We start from the raw sequence: 22669 nt of genomic DNA, 5'->3' as shown, positions 1-22669 counted from the left end.
TTATTTATTTATGATAGTCACACACACACACACACACAGAGAGAGAGAGGCAGAGACATAGGCAGAGGGAGAAGCAGGCTCCATGCACCGGGAGCCCGACGTGGGATTCGATCCCGGGTCTCCAGGATCGCGCCCGGGCCAAAGGCAGGCACTAAACCGCTGCGCCACCCAGGGATCCCAGAAGTCAGCTCTTTATAGAAATTCTATCTTCCGGGATGCCTGGGGGGCTCAGTGGTTGAGCGTCTGCCTTTAGATCAGGTCATGATCCCTGGTCAGGGATCAAGTCCTGCATAGGGCTCCCTACAGGGAGCCTGCTTCTCTCTCTGCCTCTCTCTGTCCCTCATGAATAATAAAATATTTATATCTTGAAAAATCCAAGTATATGACAGTTGTTCAGCTAAGCAGATGCCCAAAATTAGGTAGTGCATGTGCTTGATGCAAGGTTAGCCCTGGATAGGTTTTACGTCTAATATGATCCTCAAGTTACAGGTTCTTATATTCTAAATTAACTCAAATTCTCAGAAATGATTCACACTAACCCAACTCCCTAAAAAACTAATTTATAAATCATAATATCAATTAGTTATTTCATAATGCAAACTATTTCTGGCAAGAAAACCAACATCAGTCCATTTTTTGGGGTCACTGTTTCCCAGTTTGTTAGTGCCCTGGGAAGGATCAGTACAAAGAATCACTGGTGAGTATAGTGAAGATAATGTAGCTGGGTGTTCTCGTAAAATATTTCTTCTAGCCAGAATATCAGAGAGAACTTCTATCTCTAGTTCTAATCCTCATTTGTGAAACGTCAATTACAGTGACTGCCTAAAAGTATTTGTGTTATGATTAAATGAAATTACACGTCTATTACCTTGATATCATCACAAAAGACAAAAACCAATACAACTTTGGCTTAGACAAAAATTAAAGCTTCATTATTCACAGAATCCAAGGAATGGCTGAATACCAAACCATAAAAAACCAGAAATGCCATAACTTCCTGTCCTTGTTTGACTTTACTCTGTGTGTCAGTTCTGTTCTCTACCACTACAGCCTGGTTCCTCTATATGTTGAGGAATGTGGTCACTGATAACTCCCAGGCACTACATTTTTCAATTTGGCTACTGGAGAGTCCTTTTTTTTTTTTTTTCTCTCTCTTTCAATTCCTGTTAGAAAATACAAGAGGTCTGTTTGAGTTATGTGCTCAACCCTGAAGAAATCAATTGTGGCCAAAAAATTGGGAACACTTAAGAACATGGGAATTGTCCCACAAGAGCGATGGAGCTGACAGAGGAATACTGTGTTAAGTTGTATTATTAACTTATTCCATCCTTTCCATGTATATGTGATTTGAAGTGTCCCTTTCCTTGTGAAGAGTATATATCCTCTGCCCATCAAGGTTGAGCTTAGTTATATGACATGTTTTAGCCAATGGAGTGAAAGGCCATGACATACAATACCCTTTTGTAGAAGCTTTAAGACATGTCATGATTTTTGGGGTACTTGGCTGGCTCAGTCAGAAGGATATATGACTCTTGACCTTGGGGTTGTAAGTTGAGTCCTACCTTGGATGTAGAGATGAAAAAAAGCAAGCAAGCAAGCTAGCTAGCTTAGAAAAAAATAAAAAGGACATCATGATTTTTTTTCTAACAGTTTTACCCCATCCCCACCATGAGAAAGGCATGTCTCACATTAGGACCTGCCTCTCAAATCTGGAATCCAGGATGAGACAAGACACGGTGCACAGCAGAGCCTTCTCAAAGCCTGAAGCACCATTGTAGGCTACGTGAAGTATATATGTAACATAAGCAAGAAAGTACTTTGTTTTGTAAGCCACTGAACTCTCAGAGTTGTTCGTTATGTAGCATAGCCCAGTGAAAGTTGACAAGTGTAAGCAGTTCTCAGAAAGAGAGGGGAGATGCTGGCTGGTGAAATATTAAATTACTTAAACATTAAGATACTTAATGCATTCAATATAGACTTCCCTGGGGGATCCCTGGGTGGCTCAGCGGTTTATCGCCTGCCTTTGGCCCAGGGCGCAATCCTGGAGTCCCGGGATTGAGTCCCACGTCAGGCTCCCGGCACGGAGCCTGCTCTTCCTCTGCCTGTGTCTCTGCCTCTGCCTCTCTCTCGCTCTTTCTCTCTCTCTCTATCATAAATAAATAAATAAATAATCTTTAAAAAAATACAGACTTCCCTGGAGAAATATCAATAAACTCCAACTTTCCAACTGTCACTTTTAGTAAGCCACAAAAAAAAAATCCTCATAAAGATGAGTTATAAGATAGCTTCCTCCTCCTCTCTGAAAGTAGAATGTTCCTATGAAACCTTTGTAAGCTGAAATGGCATAAACTGAAGAGTATCCTCCATTTTCCATTACTTTGCTTTTACAAAAGCCCTACATTAATACCTGTTTTCACTAACGAAAAGAAATTTTTTAAAAAAGACTTTATTTACTTATTCATGAGAGACAGAGAGAGAGAGAGAGACAGAGACACAGGCAGAGAGAGAAGCAGGCTCCCAGAGGGGAGCCTGATGCGGTACTCAGTCCCAGGTCTCCAGGAGACCTACTCTGGGTCGAAGGCAGGTGCTCAATTGCTGAGCCACCCAGGCGTCCCACCAAAAGAAATTTGAAGAGGCATTTATACTTGTATATTGAGAAAAAGATAACATTTATATTCCTTATAGTTATCTATTCTAGTCTATCTATTCTATTCTACCCTGTTTGGATTTGGGAAAGACCCTGGTCCAACTGGCAATTCATTCCTTAGAATAGTGCATTTCTACAAAATGATCCATCTAATTCAGGATTTTACTTTCCTCCACTATTAATTTCAGAGGATTCTCCCAGTCAGAGGCTTTGTTGTTCTCTCCTCATTCTACATTTTCTTTTAAGGTTTTATTTGTTTATTCACGAGAGACACAGAGAGAGAGAGAGAGGCAGAGAGAGAAGCAGGCTCCAAGCCGTGTGCCCGACGTGGGACTTGATCCCAGGTCTCCAGCATCACGCCCCGGGCAGAAGGCAGGCCCTTAACCCGCCGAGCCACCCAGGGATCCCCCTCATTCTACATTTTGTTTGAGCATTTCCACTCTCTGCATACTTTCCCTGGAGGATAATAACAATTTACACAACCTCAACCTACCAACACAATGAAAACTTCCAAATATATTTCTTGACCAAATCTTGCTTGTTAGCTCTAGGCACACTTTCTTACCTTCTCACTGGACATCTTTACTTGAAATCCCATTGATATCTCAAACATCGTTGTTTAACTCATTGTCTTTCTTTTCAAATCTTTGTTGTTGCCTGAATTGTCTCTCTTGGTTAGCAGCACTACCATGTACCTAGTTGCTAGAGCTAAGTTTTGTCATCACCTTAACTTTTTCCCCTTTGCTTATGTCCCTGGTACTCCTATAATGTAATTCTTTCAAGTCTTGTAGATTCTGTTCTCTATGCATCTTCCAAATCTTCCTTTATCTGATCTTCCTGCCACAGCCTTTAGCATAGGTCACCACACATTTCATTACTTTTTAAGTTCCAGTCACTAGTCTGGATGCTGGAGATAAGAAATGAATAAAGGTACACCTCCTAAGGCTTAGAACTCACTTTCTAGTCAGGAAGATAAACATCATTTCACTTACATAATTGGATAAATGCTGAGATAGAGCTATATATAGAGGACCATGAGAAATCAAAGAAAGAATGCTCCTTAAACTAGCAATTTCTAGAAGGGAGAATCTTGAACTGAGTAAGGGTGATATAGAGTAACAGAGAAAACTAAGGTGGAAAACATTTAGGGAGAAAAAACTGCCTTAGCAAAGGTGTGAATGGTGGTAGTAATGTAGGAAATGTTAAAGATTGAAGCTAGAAAGGTTAAGTGGAAACCGAATCATTTTGCTGGACTTAATTAAGGAACTTAGACTCAATCTTAGAAGATAGCAGTTTCAAACTGGGATAAACAAAGCCCCTCGGAATTCAGTGAATGGTTGGGGGAGGGAGGAGCAGGCCAGCTTCCCCTCATGGCTTTGATTCTGATACCTACTTTTAATTAGAGCAGCTCAGCTAACTTTCACACCATCATTTGCAAATACTTCCCTTACCTATGGGTATTGTTTGCTTATCAAAACCACACAAATAGAGGTTAGAGAAGATATCTTTGGCTTTGGAAAGCATGAGGACTGAACAGTTTAAGAACTTGCTCTGAAGAGAAAGCACAAGATAAGACATTGTTATTATTTCTGTATTGTTTTTTATGGCCTTTTCATGGTTCACATCTGATTGGTACTGTGCACAAAAAAATAGGTCATAGGAATCTACTGTGAACACTTGCTTTCCATCAAGTTCAAAGAACCTTCAAAGGACTTGTGATCACAGCTTACGATCTATCCTTTAAGGTCTATTTTACCATGAAAAGCACTCTTTTTGCTCCCTTTCCTTAACTGTGAGAAAAAAAATCAAATTAAGTACTTATTGTTCAGTTCTGAGACATGTATCAGTTTATTTGAGAGGCAGTAGGAAGAAGAGGAAGAACTTGTCTTCTTACCCTCATTAAAGTTCTCAAAATCCCAGCATTGTGTAAAGACTTACATGACTGGCCAGAGATAGTTACTGGCTCCTCTTGAGTGGAAACCTGGCTCCTCTGAGAACAACTAGAGTTCTCCAGTGAAAGCTGGAGTAATAACAGCAACAATTAATAATACTTAACTGAGGGCTTCCTATGTTTCAGGCACTTTAAATGTGTTAACTTACTTGATCCTTACAATAAAGCTAAGATACAGGTACTGTGTGATCCTCATTTTATGTATGAGGAAGTTGAGGTACAGAAATTAAGGAATTTAACTTATTCACAATACCTAGATGGTATGTGGCAGGGCTAGAATTTAAAACCAGACAGTCTGGCTTCAGTATTTGATCTCACAATCACTGAGCTATAGTGTATTTTTAGGTGGGTCTTAAGGAGAGTCCTTCTTTTAAGGCAGAGGATGTAAAAGGCTAATCCCAAAAAGCGTAGCCTATACCAGGGCTTAGATTTTTTTAAAGTCAATTTGTTTTATTTCTACCTTTGATAGGAAAGCCTTGCACCTTGATGGTCCAGTTCCTCCAAGATTGCTACAAAAGAAGTTGGCTGTGTCCTTATGAGTTCATTTACCTCTAAGGCTCAATTCTAAGTGGCTCAACTATTTTATTTTGCCCCGGGAGGACAATATAACTAAACATTCTTATGGCTTTTAGTCTTTAAGGAACACCAGATGATCTTTAATTGATTTACTCAAGTAATACATTCTAAGCCAAATCATCTCAGGGTGTAAACCTACAATTCAACAATGGCCCTTTCCTAAGGAAAGACTGTTATATTTTTAATTCGGATTTAGGGATTTTTTGATAAAAACTAAGAAAACAGTTTGTAAAACATAGCTATAGGTTTTGGGGAGCCACTGAATGGGAAATTTGCATTTTAGATCATTCTAGTTACAGCACAAAAGATGAATTTAAGGAGTGTATAACTGAAGGCTGGATGATGAAAAGGCCTTTATAACAGAGGAGGTGAAAGATGAAAATAACATGGACACAGAGAACGGTAATAAGCATTGAGAGGAGAGGGCAGATTAGGAAAAACTTTACTGAGTAAAAGAGGTAAAACTTGGTGAATTATGATGCTTACTTTCCCTTTGATCTACTGAATCATTTTTGACCTTTCTTTTCTTTGTTCTGTGCTCTGGAGGGCGTGATTCTATGGGCCGTATCATCCAAGCTCCCTTAATGGATGGTATCTTACTGAGGGCTGGAGAGCAGTGGGATAAAAAGGTCAAGGAATTCTCTCCTCTGCTTACAGTACATCTTCATTTCAGTGGCCCCTCTTCCATAGCTACAGTTCCTTCTGGGTTCTAGTAATACGGGGCTCTTATTTTGCTTCCTAGGGACAGGTGATGGTAATACCTTCCAGCTATTGCTGTTCTCTGGGTACCTCACAAACCACATTTAATCCCTTAACTTCCTTCACCTCTATAAAATGTCTTTTGGTTAAACTCTCTTCAGTTAAGCCCTTTGAATCTTTTTCTTGCAGAGACCTGACTAGTCAGAGAATTTAAGTGACTCCTGGGTTTAGATTCTTTTGCTTCCTAATGGATTTTAGCATTTTCCTGAATGCTTTGTTAGGACATGCTCTGTTCAGACTACTTGGAGTCTGTCCCAGCACCAGCACCTTGGTATGCATCTCTAGCAGGGGATTCAGGCAGGTTCTCCAGAACCAAGTATGGTGCTTAGTGCACAGTAGTACTCAACAAATGAATCTCCTCTTATATGGTCTCTGAAACTCAGAAACTATTGTCACATTATTACAGGCCCTTTATACACACAGATCCTGAACTTAGCACTGGTCTATTATTTTGTATTTAACGTTGAGTTCCAGATTTTGAAATGCACACAGAACATCAGAAAGGGCTATTAAAAAACAACAAAAATAATCCTAACTGTAGTAAAATAAAAAATATTGAAGAAACTGGGAAAATTAAATGCTTTGCATTGGGAATGTATCAATGCAAATTTCAGTGCCCAAGCAGTTGGTCCATGGTGGTGGTGGTTTTGTTGATTCAGTTATCATTTTTTTCTCCAACAAATAATATGATGAACATTCTACTCTTTATCATATACGAATCACTTCTAAAGAATTTAGTTCAGACAATCTTCACAATTTTTGTTAAGCCATAAGCAAATTATGTTTCTACTCCCTACATTGCCCTTACACTTTATACTACAATACCCTAAATACTTCAAATATATCAGATATAATAGAAGCCTGCATCATATTTCCCACCCCTCCACACATTTTAAACTCAAAGAGCTTTTTAAAAGTATTCATGTCTAGACCTTCCCCTGATCCAAGCCAATTAAATCAGTATCTCCAGCTATAAGGACTGACATTGATATCGCTTAAAAACTTCCCAGATGACCCTAAAATGCAGAGTTCAGAACAAGGCTCCAAACCACAAAAGAAAACAAAAGAGATCACACAAAAAGGTATGAATCTCCACAGAAATATAAACACAAGATACTTGTGCCCAGCAAGCTATTTATCCCTTGCTAACTTCATGTTAAGCTTTTTTTTTTTTCTTTACTGTTAACCCTCAACTTTTGCACATTGGAAAGTTGATTGATTCAGAGCCTTTCAGTTGGCTTTGCTTCCTTGTTTGACATGTGTGGTTTGTTGACAAGCTGCCCAGAACCTGGTAAAATACAGCCACAGTTAAACCTGCCTCTGAGTCAGCAGTGGTTTTCTAATCAGTGTGGTTTTTCTTGGAACCCTAAAAGACGGTGAACTAGAACACATAAGTGAAGGAATCAAATAGCATCTCAAAGAAATTAAAAATTATAGTTTTGGTTGTAGAGTGGGAGGGTGACTGAATAAAGCAGTGATGCTTTCGATGTTTTTAAAGAAAACTTTGATTAAGGATCAAGAAGTAAAACCTACATTCTGCATTTGTTTTGCAACATGCTTTTGGGTTCTTTGCAATGGAATACTCTTTCAAAAGTTCTGAAAGAGAACTATAATAAATGCAGTTAGCCTTCAATAAATATGAACAATCTGAGTAATTCTAAGTCTTAATTTGGAATGAGGTAATAAAGGAAAATAGTCAAAATATATTTTTATTCCATTTTGTTAAGGTAACCAGATGTTCCATGTTATTTGTATCAGTTTTTTTTTTTTTTTTTTTTTCCAAATGGCTTACTCTATGTAGTGTCTAAGCTATAAAGAAATGCAGGTAACTTACCCTTTCTCTATGAAGACTAATCACATTTTAATTCAGTGACACTTGGTAGCTCACAATGGTACCTGATGTATTTCACAAATGGCAGGAGGCATCCCTTGCACTTTTTTAGCAGTAGTCACTGCCTACAGGATGAGACTGTAGATGGTGAAACAAGGCAAGTTGGCTCCTTTCCTTTCTTCTCTGCCTACCCTCCACTATCTGCCAAGTCCCTCCTTTATCACTTAGCCTATACTGGTAATATACACCCAAATTAAGCTTTGTATGGTCTAGGTGTTTGGGTTGAAGGATGTAGGTTACGTCAATAAACCAACAGATAAAAATAACAAAATAAAATAAAACAAGACAAAAGAAATCTTGCCTGTGTGGGATGCCTGGGTAGCTCAGTGGTCGAGGGCCTGCCTTAGGCTCAGGGCGTGATCCCAGTGATCCCAGTTCCGGGATCAAGTCCCACATCAGGATCCCTGCAGGGAGACTGCTTCTCCCTCTGTCTCTCTGTGTCTCTCATGAATAAATAAACAAAATCTTAAAAAAAAAAAAAAAAAAGAAATCTTGCCCATGTGGAATAGGAAAGGATGTCCTGGACTATTACGTAATCTGTGAAGTTAATTCAGCTGAAGCAGGGACTCACAGAAGTGACTAGAACGATTCTCCATTAACCTGAATCTCTGCAGAGAAAGCTTGGGAGGTCTCCCTTTGCTTTCTGAAGGGAGATTCCAGCCAATTACTTTAGGCTCTTCTATGATGTGAGTTGCATTGTTTCTGATCAAGTGCTTGAAGGTGTTAGGGACCTAATTTTTAATCATCCAGATTAGTTTTAAATAACTCTAGATAATAGTAACATACATGCCTACCATTAAATTTATTTTACATATAAAATGCTTTTATACATCTCATTGTCTCACTTGATGGTTATATCAATCTTCTGTCCAAAGTAGGAAATGTAGCTTTGTTAAGCCTTTTTATAAATAATGCTTCTTAAAGATAGGTAATTGGACATGCAGAAAAGGTCGAGTTTGGGCCAGAATGCATTTTTTTTTTTTTTTTTTTTTAAAGTTCAGTGGCCTTTTCATGTTTTACTACATCCTACTAGGCCTAGCAATGCAGTCTTGGTAGGGAAATACCATATAGTCCTATCTCAAATTGTCTACTACAAAAAGTAGCAATGCAGAAGGGGAGAGACAGAAGGACCTCATTGGTTGGGAAAATCTACAAGCAGAGCCTGCTAGTGGGGAATGTACGTTCCGTTAAAAATTTGAGTCCTTACTTTGAGCTAGACTCTGCTAGAGGCAAAGTCACAAAAATGGTTACGAAGAGTCACTGCCTTTGAAGAACTTTCTGACTAGGGAAGCAGGTCAGCAATCTAGTGATTCGGCCTCCGAAGGACTTACATTGGTAGATGCTCAAGAGTAAGGGTGGTCCAGATGATCGGGTCAACAGAGTAGGCAGAGAAGTGGAGGAGGCCTCAATGTTTGTTAGCTTGATATACAAATGCTCTTATTTGTTAAGTTAAATATTCACCATGGACATGTTTGAAAATGAGGACAAAAATGCTTTCCCTCTCCACTTTTAAAGTTTTCAATCCATCTTTTCAGGGGCCACTCTTGAAGGCAGAAAAGCTTTTCCTACGTATTAACATGGTTCCTCTATAGTAGTGACCCATCAGAGAAATAAACCCTAAACCCTAAACTCGTTTTAAAAAAAGAACAGGGAACTTGGGTTCGAGTCACGCCTCTTCCATCAACCGGCTGTGTGATATTGGGCAAGCCTCTTGTCAGGGTGTCTTTTCCGTCTTTAGGATGGTGATTTAAAGGCCCGCCTCCCGGGGTTTTGCGAGGGTGACTTGAAACAACGCCTGTGAAAGCATCTGCTCTACCACATCTGAGGTACGTTCGTCACCTCCGACTTCTTTCCCGTGTCGCCATTTTGAGCTCTAGTGAATCACGATCCAAGTCTTCAGCATCACCACAGGCACCCGCCCTCTCCTCACAGCCACTCAGCCCCTCACGGCCGGGTGGAGCTTCGCGCTGAGGGGGTCTGCACCGTGCGGGCCGCAGTGGAAGTCACACACTCCTGACGGCCAGGACAGGCGGACAGAAAAGCTGTTTCAGGGCGGAGAGCACCGCCGAGACGCAGGCGACACTAGGAGAGACCAGCGGCAAAGCCGCCCACCGCGCACGCGCACGCGCACGCGCACGGGACGCCCTGCACCTCCCTCCCCACGCGACGGGGCGGGCCGCGACGTGCCCACGTCGGGCGCCCTGACGCTCGCTCGCTCGCTCGCTCGGCGTGCGCCGCCGGCCAGAGTCGGTAGCCGCGGGGCTGGGGGTCGCGCCGCGCGGAGCCCGCTCGCAGGGAGGGGCGGGGCTTCCGCCTGGCGGGGGTGCGCGCGCACACGCGCCGCGGAGGGCTGACTTCCGTGTACCGGCTCTCCGAAGTGTGGCCAGCGCGACGGTCTTGTCGTTCCTCTGAGTCAGACATCTTCCCTCTGGTCCCACGGACGGGGTGTCAGGGCGGTGGCTCTGTCATGCCGAACTCGCGGCCCAGGCCCCGTCGGGGCGCCCGGAGCGGCGCGGGGGCCGCCGGGCGGGACGAGCTGGTGTCGCGGTCCCTGCGGAGCGCCGAGCACTGCCTGAGCGCCCAGGACTTCGGCACCGCCTACGCGCACTACCTCCTCGTCCTCAGCCTGGCACCGGAGCTGAAGGACGACGTGAAGGTGAGGAGGACGTCCCTTCGTTCACTTGCCGGCAGATCCTGTGTTCTTCGCGTCGAAGGAATACCTGGGGCAGACGGGGGTCAAGAGGAGTGGCTGGCGGTTGCTGTTGATATTGACCGCGCGTTCTTGACTTCGCTTTTGTCCGCACCCACAGTCAGCCCGTCAGAAAATCCTTTCGGCTCCATCTTTGAAATACATCCACAATTTTACCACTCCTCGCCACCTTGCCCTTTACGACCCTGGTTAAAGCCTCAGGCATCTGTTAGCTGTTGCAGTAGGCTCCTAACTAGGCTTTCTCCTGTAGCCTGTCTCGCCGCCGCCTGCGTGAGCGTTTCATAACAAGGGAAACGATGTCACTTCTCTTTTTCCAAAACTTACATCTTCCTATAAAGGCTGTATTGCAAATGAGGCCACAGGTGATTCTCTCTCTCTTCACCATATCTAATTCTAGCATATCCCTGCCTCAGGACCTTTGCACTTGTCCCACTTACATGCAGAAGGAATGTTATGGGTGTCTGCATTTGAATAAAGTTTGGATTTAGCCTAAAGTAATCATTTAATGATGCGTTCTTTAAGCTTCAGTGACTGGACTGTGATGGTTATTCTATTTAAGTGCTCTAAATTTTTTCAAGTTATTTTAGAATCCAAATTTAAAAAAAAATGATTTCACTTAATTTTGCATTCAGTTTTTTTTTCTTTTCTTTTCTTTTCTTTTTTTTTTTTTGCATTCAGTTTTCATCCTTAAGCAACTTGCTTTATTTCACCCAGCATTTCTCAACATTAGCGCTGTTGACTTTTTGGATGGGATGATTCTTCTCATTGTGGAATGTTTAGCAGCATTGTCGGTCTCTACCTGCTAGGTGTAACATATAGATGTTTGTAGTTAATATAAATTCAGTGTAAATTTCGGGAGCAGCTGGCCTCAAGGAAGAGATGGTGCTATGTTGAGATACAGTTAGCTCTTAAAGGGAGTCAGCCGCAGAATAATGGTTCAACCCAAGTGTGGTTTCTTTAATTCTTTGTTCCTCTTGTTCAATAGGGTTCCTGCGGATCCAAAGCCCATATATCTTTGTGTGGACCTTAGCAAACGATCTCTTTAGTCTTATTTCCTGCTACTCTGTTCCCCATGCCCACACTTCAGCCACACCAAGCTGGTTACCTATAGATTTCCTGGCCTATTTCATATCATATGTGTTTCCTCCCCCTACCCCCCAATATTGTAGAATCTTCTTCTGTATTCTTTTTATTTTTTAAGATTTTATTTATTCACGAGAGACACACAGAAAGATAGAGAAAGAGCGAGGCAGAGACACAGGCAGAGGGAAAAGCAGGCTCCATGCAGGAAGCCCGACGTGGGACTCGATCCCGGGTCCCCAGGATCAGGCCCTGGGCTGAAGGCGGTGCTAAACCGCTGAGCCCCCCTGGGCTGCCCTGTATTCTTTTCTCTGTAGTAAACTCCATCAAGATTCAGTTACAAGTATCAATTCCTCTGTATAAATCTGTGAAGATGATGTAAAATGTGTTCAGGATGAGACTGGAATGACTAAAGCCTTCCCTCTTCCTATGGTGCTGTGGTCTGGAGATTGGCTACAGGGAAGTGAGATTGGAGCTAGGGTGACAGTGGGAATGCTGTTATTATGGTCCAGCAAGTATTACAAGGGCCAGACTATGTTGTAACAGTGGGGATGAAGAAGTGACAGATTTAAAGATACTGACACAGAATTGGCTGGGTTATAAACTAATTGTATTGGAGTTAAGGTAGCATTATAAAATGACTTAGTGGGGATCCCCAGGTGGCTCAACAGTTTGGCGCCTGCCTTTGGCCCAGGGCATGATCCTGGAGTCCTGGGATCAAGTCCCACGTGGGGCTCCCAACATGGAGCCTGCTTCTCCCTCTGCCTGTCTCTCTCTTTCTCTCTGTGTTTATCTTGAATAAATAAATAAAATTAAAAAAAAGTAAAATGACTTTAGTGGTTTGAGGTTGAGTGGTACCTTAACCTTATATCCTGTGTGAGAGAAATGTAATAGGTTCACTTTAGATCATTTTGAAATTTTTCAAAATTGTATGTTAAATTTCTCCCAACAAGTCTTCTGTGAGGATAGGAACAGGATTTATGTTGTTCATTGCTGTGTTTTAGCTCCAGTTCTTTGCACACTAATTACTAAGGTGATCAGTTAATAATAGCTTCTGTTCTTTGTGGATTCATCGACCATTGTTGTATGTTCTTCATTTATGTTATTGACTAAATTACTGTTTTCTCTTTCACACAGGAAACTTTTCAGTATACACTGTTCAGATGGGCTGAAGAGCTTGATGCTCTCAGTCGAACACAAGACTTACTTGGTTGTTATGAGCAAGCTTTGGAACTGTTTCCTGATGATGAAGTAATTTGCAATAGTATGGGGGAGCATCTCTTCAGGTTTGTAGTGATTTCAGTATTACTTGTTAAGAATTATTCTGTATCAGTCTTGATCAGGGATCAATCACACAGTAATTTGAAAGGACAAGTTTAATATAAAGAATTATTAACTGTGAAGGGGAACTGTGAAGGATTGGCTAGTAAGAAGTAAAAAAGAACCCAAAGAATATAAAAATAGATATAATATGTAATAACAGATCAATTTTAGTATTATATTGTATACTATGTAATAGCCACTGCCCCGAGAGCTGAGATAGAGCATCTAAGGAAGGGTTCCCTTCACTGGGCTAAGATCCAGACCTTGTTGGAGAGGACATAGGTGTGGGATTGCAGGATGGCAGTGAAGTAAGTCACTGTGGTTCTTGCCAGGGATTTGTAAATCTCTTCTCTGGATCTGGCTGGAAACCTGCCATTGGAAATTAATTTCTGTCTATTCTCCACAGAAACTATATAATTAGGAAAACATGAAAACCCCAAATTTTTGTTTTAAACTTGTTTTACTATATCTGGTTTCACTTCTTTGTACAAAGGAGAAGGAGCCTTCTTGTTTAGGAAACACTGTGATAATGTCCTGTTCTATATAGTGAGATCCTTTTACCTGTTCCAGCAGTTGCCCTTGAGTATTATTGCTTTGTTCATCCAGTCATACTAAGTTTTATTCAATGAAAAATTCTATATAAGAAATACCTTTATCAAAATGTATTAGTTTCAGTGATGGAGCTACTATACGGTTTAATAGTCTTTTTTTTTTTTTTTTTAAAGATTTTTATTTATTTATTCATGAGAGACACAGGGAGAGAGGCAGAGACACAGGCAGAGGGAGAAGCAGGCTCCATGCAGGGAGCACGATGTGGGACTTGATCCCGGGTCTCCAGGATCATGCCCTGGGCCAAAGGCAGGGGCTAAACCGCTGAGCCACCCAGGGATCCCACTATATAGTTTAATAGTCTTAATCAGCATGGCCTGGGGAGTGCAGTGAGTACTCCCTTGAGACAAATATTTGATAATTTCTAATTGTAGAGTATGATAATAAACAGGAAAATGAGGCAGATTGTCAACCAAGGCTTGCTTGTTCACCCTGGCAGCTAACCTGATCCTGATACACAGATTCCATCCCTACTAATCAGCAACCACTTTCCCTTAAAGGGAAATTTAGATTTAAAAGATTTTTAAATAACTTGTCACATTAGTTAAAAATCTACATTTAAATTTCAAAGTTTTCTTTAGTTCTTCAGTCCACATAAGGGGACTTAGTCTATAGCATTCAATTATATTTCCAAATAATATGCATGTAACGATCATATCATTCTGAAACTTACGTTTAAGGATATACTCAATTTAACAGAAAATTGGAGCTCTACATACTTTTGATGGATTGTAACTTGGTGACCTATTGTAGGATATTAGTTTGAGCAGTTACCATTTATTGAGACAAAAAAATGCTTGTTTGCTTAAGGAGATATAATTATGCAAAAAAAATTTTTTTTTTTTTAAGATTTTATTTATTCATGAGAGACGTAGAAGAGAGAGGCAGAACACAAGTAGAGGGAAAAGCAGGCTCCATGCGGGGAGCCCGACATGGGACTCCATCCGGGGCTCCTAGGATCGTGCCCTGGGCTAAAGGCGGCGCTTAACTGCTGAGCCACCCAGGCTGCTCTAATTATGCAAAATTTCTATTTTAGACAAAGAGAATTCAGAACTTGTGATAGGGTGAATGTAACTTTTGCTATACAGTTTGTCTTTGTTCTCTACAACAGTGTTTCTTAGTTATTGTCCTCTACTTTCCTCATCAAAGAGAGTGGGTCACTCAGTTCCCACTAAAAGAATCACTGCTCCAGGAGAAAAAGGTTTCCGGAGTAAACCATAGCTTCCCCTTCTTCCTTCCTTTTTTTTTTTTTTTAATTTTTATTTAATTTTATTTTTTTAGGTAAAGATTTTTTTTTTAATTTATTTTTTATTGGTGTTCAATTTACTAACATACAGAATAAACCCCAGTGCCCGTCACCCATTCACTCCCACCCCCCGCCCTCCTCCCCTTCTACCACCCCTAGTTCGTTTCCCAGAGTTAGTAGTCTTTACGTTGTCTCCCTTTCTGATATTTCCCACACATTTCTTCTCCCTTCCCTTATATTCCCTTTCACTATTATTTATATTCCCCAAATGAATGAGAACATATAATGTTTGTCCTTCTCCGATTGACTTCACTCAGCTTCTTCCTTCCTTTTATTTATGAAATATAATTTGTGTCTGGAAAGCCTTAACTTCTCAATCTTGTCCAATAGTATCAGACTTAAACAAAACATATTTTTTAAGTTACTAATTGGGAAGGTAATTTTTTTTTCTAGTTAAAAGAAAAAAGGTGGTTTTATAGTTTATTGATACTGACACACATGTTGAGTCTATCAATATGAATTGTACTTTAATTGAGTGGACCATACATCTTTCAGTTACGGTTTAAGAAAACTGAATAATAAGATTCAAACTTAAGGGAAGCACAAACTGCAGGAAATTATTAGGGACAGGCTTGGTTTTGATTCAGCAGACTGTTGATAGTTAAAAATTTTAAAATAGCTGTTGCTAGGTTTGTTTCATCAAGTAATGATTACATAAAATGTATTTTGTATTGTGTGCAGTGTCAGTTGCAGAGTAAGAAAAGATAACCCTGTCTTCAAGATATTTAAAAATAACGGATACAAATCTTAAACATGAGTGCCTATCATTTGAGATAGGGCCAACACCTTTTGTTAACGAGTGTAGTTCCTTGTTTGGCATTCCAAAATGTCTTTTTTTTTTTTTTTTTTTTTTTAACCATACCTAGAATGAATAGTCTGATTTTTTTTTTTTTTTTTAATTGACAGAATGCTTAAAGGTCCTTGTGAAGAAGTAGGAGTGTAAAAGGGTTTTACTAGCTTACTTCTTTTTAATTTGTGGAGCATACCCTGGTACAAGTCCACTTATTATCAGTTAGTGACAATTGTATTGGTCTACAAATATTTTAACAAGGGGAGATGAGTTCTTCATCACAGAAATTTCAAGAAGCACTGTTCTAGATAGTTTGATAGTTTCCCCCTTTTATTGTTGATTTGCTCACATCTTATTCAGTAGCAATTTTTTGGGTGACTTGCCTTTGATTTTTTCCAAAGCATTTAGCTTAGTGTCCTCAGAAATAATGACTCTCTTTTTGCAGTTATATTTATTTAGTTTATTTTTTTCTTTTCAAAAATATTTATTTGCGAGAGAGAGCGTGTGCACATGTGCGTGAGTGGGGTGGGGGCAGGGAGGGACAGGAGGAGAGGGAGAAGCAGGCTCCCCACTGAGCAGGGAGCCTGATGTGGTACTTGATCCCAGGATTGTGGATCATGACCTGAGCCAAAGGCAGACACTTAACTGAGTGAGCCACCCAAGTGCTCCTATTTAATTTCTATAACATTAATTAAAATATGTAATTATAATGACAAGTATAACTTTTATAAGCTGGTCTGGCAGCAAACACAATTGACTCTGGATAATTCACTCAAAGGCTGAAAGAAAAGGTATACAGGCATACTACAGAGAAGCCTAGTAGTCTTAGACATTAGTATGTTATATACAGGGAATGGTTTTTAGAAAGCACTGGTGTTCTAGTGGGTTGGTTAAATGGAGGATGACTCTGAGAGCTTCTACTATACTTTCGTACAATAGTAATTTATAGTCAGTTTCCTAGAATGCATAAATACAGTAAGGGTTCAGAAAGGGAAAAAATGATAAAAGATTGTAATCCTCACAAAAGGCTTTTCAAAGGTGATGGTGCTTGGGTTGAGAATTTGGGTGCTGGAGAGGGATTCTCAGGCCTGATGAGTGGCATGAACAAAGGCATAGTAATTGATAACGTAATAATTGAATATTTTGTCTGTCATTTTTTACTATAGAATGGGCTTTAGAGATGAAGCAGCTGGATATTTTCATAAAGCAGTGAAACTAAACCCTGATTTCAATGATGCAAAGGAGAATTTTTATCGTGTTGCAAACTGGTTGGTGGAACGCTGGCACTTTATCATGCTTAATGATACTAAAAGGAATACGATTTACAATGCAGCAATCCAAAATGCAGTTTGTTTGGGATCCAAGAGCGTTTTGGACATTGGAGCAGGAACTGGAATACTAAGGTTTGTTGTAATTGTGCTTTAATTATATATATGTGTGTGTGTGTGTATATATATATATACACACACACACACACACACACACTAAGGTAAATTAAAGCTTTTACCAAATATAGAAAATTTAAGTGGGATTCAAAAATAAAGTTTATTTCTCATAGTCTTATGATTATTCATATAACCACTATTATTGTATTTTTTACTGTAGCATTATCAAGAACTGGACATTACTAAGAATTTGGGGTTACTCTTGAAATTTTGAATAATGCCTTTTAAGAGTACTTTTTATATTAACATTCTGGTTGAATCTAGTTGTCCAAGTGAAAGCTTATCAACATTTTTCATTCCAGTTGTGTCTTCTTAAAGACATGAATGTCATGATTTATTGTATGATTTGTTTCTTAATAAGAATATTGGTTCACTTTTTTATGTGGAATGAATAATGTTTGTGTTAAAGAATAAAAGGAAAAACCCCATGTTTAAGCATCATAATTCCACTAAAATTTGAATAACTACAGTGGATTATTTTTTCTTGATGGATCGCTTTTTCACCTTGCAGCATGTTTGCTAAGAAAGCTGGAGCACACTCAGTATATGCTTGTGAGTTATCCAAGACCATGTATGAACTTGCCTGTGATGTAGTGGCAGCAAACAAGATGGAAGCAGGAATCAAACTCTTACACATGAAGTCATTTGACATAGAAATTCCAAAACACATTCCTGAAAGGTACTATATAATGTATATATACATGTATATATAAATTATAATTTTAGTTTTTAATAATCCACTAGTTTTTTAAAATTAAGATACTCATGTTTAGAGCTTCTAGCCCAAATAAAAATGCCACAACCCTTATACTGTAAAGATAGGAATATAGGATCATTTAGCATAAGATGGATTTTCATAATAAGGTCATATTCTTGATAAATATTTAAGGATCTTGAGAAAAACTCGTGCTAAGAGATTCAATAAATAAATTTGACCTTTAGCAAGTTACTTTACTTTTGTTATTTTCAGTATTCTGGATTGAAAATAAATACTACCTCCTGTGTGGTCACTAACTATTTAAAAATTGTAGTAAGAAATAATACATTAGTAGATTAGGCTTAATGGACTTGTCATATTTTGTGTTATCCTTAGCATGAAAGCTTTGGAAATGTCAGCTGTCAAAGTATTTTGGGCCGAGTTCTTCAGATGTTTTGAATATTATCTCATAAATGTTGGCTTTTCAGTATATCATCTGGCTTTAATCTGTATCACAAAGGTGATGGCATTTTAGAGCTAGAATGGGTTTACGAATCATCTGGTCCAACACGGTCATTTTATAGACAGCTTTCTTTATGTAGCACACTTATTTCACTACTTGGCTGTTTTTTTTCTCATCTTATTTAAATTCAGTTTATATTGAAAGAGGACTTTTATATTCTTGTCATTTGGACTGTGATTTTTTAGTTTTCTTCCATATGTATAATGATATATATGTTTACATAATACTTATGCTTTTCAGTAGGCTCTACATTGATTTTTGTGAAAGAAGTCTTATTAGATTGTTGAGGCAGATAGACACATTTTATAGAAATAAACAGTGTCCTGAATTATCTTAATCTGCTCAGGCTGTCATGACAAAATAGCGCAGACTAGGTGGCTTAAAAAACAGACATTTATTTTCTCACAGTTCTGGAGGCTGTAAGTGCATGATCTGAGGGTGCTGGCAAATTTGGTTTCTGGTGAGAGCTCTTTTCCTAACTTACAGATAGCTGAATTCCTTCCCTTTCTTTTGTGCATGTGAAGAGAAAGAGAGATCACCTGTGTCTCTTCCACTTTTATAAGGATACCAGCCCGGTCAGATTAAGGCCTTGCCCTTCCCTTGTGACCTCGTTTAACTTTAATTACTTCCTAAAGACCCTACTTCCAAATGTCACTTTGGGAGTTAGGGCTTCTACTTATGAATTTTGGTGGTACAAAATTCAGTCCATGGCATGAATCAGTTACCTTAACTTAACCTTCATTTCTTTCACAGATAGTATTGTAGGAAGGACCTATGGATTTTGAATTAGTAGATAAGGATTCCATACTAACTGTTTTAATTTATTTTGACCTTAAGCAAATCTAGAGACTACAAGATGTTGGACTAGATGATACATTCTAAATGTATACAATCGTAAATACTGAAAATTTTGTGTATTTATATAGTGTTGGGTTGCTTGTGGAGCATATCAAAGTTGTTTCTGTCTTCAAGGCACCTGCAATCTAGAGAGGAAGATAAGGAGTATTCATTGAACTTTATCTTTTTTTTTTTTTTGAAACTTTATCTTCTAACTACATAAATTAATGATACTGGTAATAAGTGCTGAAGAAGTTCAGAGAAGGGAGAAATTGTTTTGGTAGGTCTTTGAATGAAATTTTCTAGAAAGAATGCTCAGCAGATCACAGCTCTGTGGACCAAGCTTTTGTGAAAACTCACAGGTAGTAGGTAAAGTAAGGAGCAACAAGAGAACTACGATGAATGTGTAAGAGGTAAACCTGGATAATGAAAGGAGAAGAAAGGATTTTGAGAGGGAGGCCTTCTCCAGTCCATTATATGTTATTTGTAGGTTAAAGAAAATGAGAACTAAGAACAATTATTGATCTTGATAAGTAGGGGAGTTATTTATGATAGAGAATATTTTTATAGAGCATTGGGGACAGAAATTCATTTACTCAGCATTAAGGAGGGGACTGGTAAAGGTAATGGCTATGAATGAAGCACTCTTAAGGATTTAGGTAATGAAAGAATGGCCTGAAGAAGCAGCAGGGTCAAGTGAAGTTTTTGTGTCTCCCTACCCCACAGGGTGCCAGTGGAGAACAGAGGAGCCTGTGGAACAGTAGAGTCAAATTCCTTAAGATTTGAGGGTAGATATTTAAAAAATGAAATGTTTTAGAAAATTTTATATGTTTCTATAATATACTCTTCCTTTATTCTCTCAGCTTTAACATCTTTATTAAATAGCATGATATCGTACTCACATATATCTTTAAAAAATCATTCTATAGAGTATCCCTAGTTGTAACAGAAACTGTCGATGCAGGTTTATTTGGAGAAGGAATTGTGGAGAGTTTAATTCATGCATGGGAGCATTTACTTTTGCAGCCAAAGGTAAGCAGCATGAAAACACTTAAATTTGATTAAGAATTCATTATTTCAGCAGGTATTTATTGATCCCCTCGTGTATTTGCAAAGCAGTATGAAATACATCCTCCTGACAGGGTATACATACTGTGTAGTTGGAAAGAAATACATGCAAAACACCATTTAATCATGTAATATGTATACTTGTGTTCATCTATGGGGTATAGAGACCAAATAACTCCAGGAAGGAATTTATAGTAAGTGAGGTTACATTGTGGGATGGATATTGTGGAATTCTTGAGTAGGGTTGAGAAAGGAATTTGAGCCTCAGTAGCCCTTACTGCTTGGATTTTTGGTAAACTATCAAAAAAGGAGTGTAGTGATAACTGGCTTGGTATGGTTTTAAGGTACTGATTGATTGGACAGAGCTAACTCTTAAAATTGCCAGATTGTGTTTTGTAATGAAGTCCTCTAATATGGCTCATGAACTATGGGTTTAGTTTTTTTTAATATGTGATGTGAATGAAAGCCTTTTTTAATTTTTTTGATTTTTTTTGAAAGTCTTTTAATATGTCATGAGAACTTACTATTTACAGAAAATACTTGAACTTAAAATACATAATTAAAGGCTGAAAAGAAGAGCAGTTTGTTTTTCAAGTAGGTAATAGTGATTTTGGCTTCTCAGTTGAGTCTTACCCAACAGTTTTTTGTTGCATACAGACTTATAGCTACCCTCCTCTTCCTGTTTGTACTGTTGAAAAAAAATATGTATATACACACATGCATATAGAGCAATGAAAGTGAAATAAACTTTAAAAAAAATAAAATTAGTATTAACATGGCATCACATTCATTGTTTTTTCATTTTTTATTATGTTTTTATTCAAGTATAATGAACATACAGTGTATATTAGTTTCATGTGTATAACATAAATGTACATTACTCACTGTTCATCATGATAAGTGTACTCTTAATCTCCATCACCTATTACACCCATCCCCCCACAATCACCAGTTTGTTCTCTGTATTTAAGAGTGTCTTTTGTTTATCTCTTTTTTATTGTTGTTCATTTGTTTCTTAAATTCCACATATGAGTGAAATCATATGGTATTTATCTTTTCAGACTTATTTCACTTAGCACGATACCCTAGATCCATCCATGGTGTTGTTAATGGCAAGATTTCATTCTCTTTTATGGCAGAGTAATATTCAGATTTTTTTATTGAGGTATGATTGCCATATAACATTATGTTAGTTTCAGGCAAAGCATGTAATGATTCAAAATTTGTATATATTGTGAAATGATAACCACAATAAGTCTAGTTAACAAAAGAAACTTCTCAATTGCATATTTTTAAAGATTTCATTTTTAAGCAATCGCATATTTTTAAAGATTTCATTTTTAAGCAATCTCTACATCCAATATGGGGCTTGAACTTAGCAACCCTGAGATCAAGAGTTGAATGCTTTACTAAACTGAGCCAGTCAGGCCCCTACAAAGAAACTTTTTATTTAAATTTTTTTTAACAAGATCTTATTTATTTTATTTTAGAGAGGAGGGGGGAAGTAAGTGTGGGGGGAGTGGCAGAGGGAGGAGAGAGAATTTTTTTTTTTTTTGAGGAGAGAGAATTTTAAGCAGACTTAATGCTCAGCATGGAGCCCAATGGAAGGCTCGATCTCATGACCCTGAGATCATGACCTAAACCAAAACCAAGAGTCGGACACTTAACTGAGCTACGGAAGTGTGCCCCCAAAGAAACTTTTTAAATATTTTGTTTACTTATTTGAGAGTCAGAGAGATAGCATGTGTGTGTAGGAGGGAGAGGCAGAAGGAGAAGGAGGTAATCATTTGGAGCCAGATACCGGGCTTGATCTGATGACCCTGAGATCACGACCTGAGCTGAGATCCAAGAGTCAGATGCTTAACTCACTGAACCACCCAGGTGCCGCCCTCCCCCCCCCCAAAAAAAAAACTTAAAAAAAAACACCTTAATTTGTTTGTCCTTACCTATTGCCATTAAACTTTTTTTTTCTTGTAATCATGCACACATATTTTTGCATACATGAAACTAAATATAATTTTTATTGTTATATTTTAGACCAGAGGTGAAAATGGTAATTGTGAAAAGTATGGGAAAGTTATACCAGCAAGTGCTGTTATATTTGGGATGGCAGTAGAATGTGCAGAGATAAGAAGACATCATAGGTAAGTGATTATTTAAATAGTAAATATTGGAAAACAATAATTTTAAAGATTAGACTGTTCTTGAAAGGTTATTTAATGAATATTTATTTGGATGAGAATTTGTAGTTTTTGTGACTTTTTAAGTTCGTGATGCTTATTTCAGTCTTAATTCCCTTTTCACCTTTTTTTTACTTTCTTTTAAAGTGAAACTCTAGGGGCACCTGGGTGGCTCAGGTGGTTAAGTGTATGTCATGATCCCAGGGTCCTGGGATCAAGTCCTGTGCCCAGCTCCCTACTCAGCCAGGAGCCTGCTTCTCTCTCTCTCTCTCTGCCC

At 38.7% G+C, this 22669-nt stretch overlaps 1 protein-coding gene and 1 long non-coding RNA gene across 4 annotated transcripts in view; one reads left to right on the top strand and one right to left on the bottom strand.

Annotated features, from left to right (window-relative positions):
* LOC118350833 (uncharacterized) overlaps nt 1–9977 on the bottom strand; it is a 38193-nt gene extending 28216 nt beyond the window's left edge. The window contains exon 1 of the long non-coding RNA XR_004805361.2: nt 9032–9977. This is a non-coding gene — a long non-coding RNA (uncharacterized LOC118350833). The remainder of the gene's footprint in view (nt 1–9031) is intronic.
* Nucleotides 9978–10136: 159 nt separating this feature from the next.
* Nucleotides 10137–22669, top strand: part of PRMT9 (protein arginine methyltransferase 9) — a 41154-nt gene continuing 28621 nt past the window's right edge. The window contains exons 1-6 of one of the 3 annotated variants that reach the window (XM_049094171.1): nt 10137–10480; nt 12752–12900; nt 16809–17045; nt 17599–17766; nt 20074–20176; nt 22250–22356. In XM_049094171.1, coding sequence (XP_048950128.1) covers nt 10292–10480; nt 12752–12900; nt 16809–17045; nt 17599–17766; nt 20074–20176; nt 22250–22356 — 953 coding nt within the window. In that variant the 5' untranslated portion in view covers nt 10137–10291. Of the gene's footprint in view, nt 10481–12751; nt 12901–16808; nt 17046–17598; nt 17767–20073; nt 20177–22249; nt 22357–22669 lie in introns of those variants that run through there. The other 2 variants (XM_025438797.3, XM_025438799.3) reach the window with 2 other exon arrangements.

Source organism: Canis lupus, chromosome 15 (genome assembly GCF_003254725.2).
Source record: "Canis lupus dingo isolate Sandy chromosome 15, ASM325472v2, whole genome shotgun sequence".
Lineage (NCBI taxonomy): Eukaryota > Metazoa > Chordata > Mammalia > Carnivora > Canidae > Canis > Canis lupus.
Note: the sequence above shows the minus strand (reverse complement) of the source record. Positions and strands in the feature narration are given on the sequence as shown.